An 848-nucleotide genomic window follows, 5' to 3' on the forward strand; every position below is an offset into this window, starting at 1 on the left:
CATAAAATGAAGATGAATTGTTTCATTCATCGCCCAAATATAAGCTTGAATGATATAAATACATCTGCAGCAATACACATATTGATAAGTTTGTCTTTATTGTGATAATAATCAGATTTAATTAAAGTTTGAAATGCATTGTGATTATTGCGTGTAGTGATAACATGTAATTTTCGCAGTATGCAGGCACTGTTTATCTTATGATTGGTTCACAAAAAAGCAACTCTGCAAAAACAGAAGCCTTTTCTCTGATGAAATAAGTTTGCATATGAGTCATTCGTTCTAACAGAAAGCAGGTTTTGTAAAAGAAGTAAATCGCACTGCATTTGATTGTGTGCATAACTGCAGCACAGTTTGTTAGACACTCTTGCAGAGTAGATATATTTCGTATTTCTATTATTACTGACCAACCGGTTAAAAATAAAGATTTATACAATTCCACTTGACAAACTTCATCCAGAATCGGTAATACATGCAATTCAGGTGGATTGTTGTCAGCACGTTCGTTTTCTCTATCTAAAACAAAAGAATAAAAATAGTAAACAAGTTATAAAATAGTGGCTGATGTATGTGTAAATTGATCTTTATGATGATGCTTTTATAGAAACGAAGTAAATTTATTCCAAAATAACAACAGCTAATTTCAATGCTTGAATTAGTTTCATTTTATTACGGAAAAAATGGCATACTATTTATTGTATGCGTTTACTAAATTTTGAATTTACTTGAATGTTACAATAAAACTCTCCTACCTTTTGAGCATTGTTAACCATTAAAAAGAAATCCCTTCGTTTAAAAAACTTCTCACCTCAATTCCAGAACTGCAAGAAGGATACTCACTTTCTTTA

The 848-nt window shown here is 30.5% G+C and overlaps 1 protein-coding gene across 1 annotated transcript; it reads right to left on the minus strand.

The window, feature by feature from the left end:
• Positions 1–193: 193 nt before the first annotated feature.
• Tsp_14963 (putative PAN domain protein) lies at positions 194–516 on the minus strand (the record flags this gene model as incomplete). The annotated part of the gene is made up of 1 exon (XM_003366808.1): positions 194–516. A coding segment is annotated over one exon (323 nt), but the record flags the coding sequence as incomplete, so codon positions are not given.
• Positions 517–848: the final 332 nt, after the last annotated feature.

Source organism: Trichinella spiralis, assembly GCF_000181795.1.
Source record: "Trichinella spiralis strain ISS 195 chromosome Unknown Scfld5373, whole genome shotgun sequence".
NCBI classification, from domain to species: Eukaryota; Metazoa; Nematoda; class Enoplea; order Trichinellida; family Trichinellidae; genus Trichinella; species Trichinella spiralis.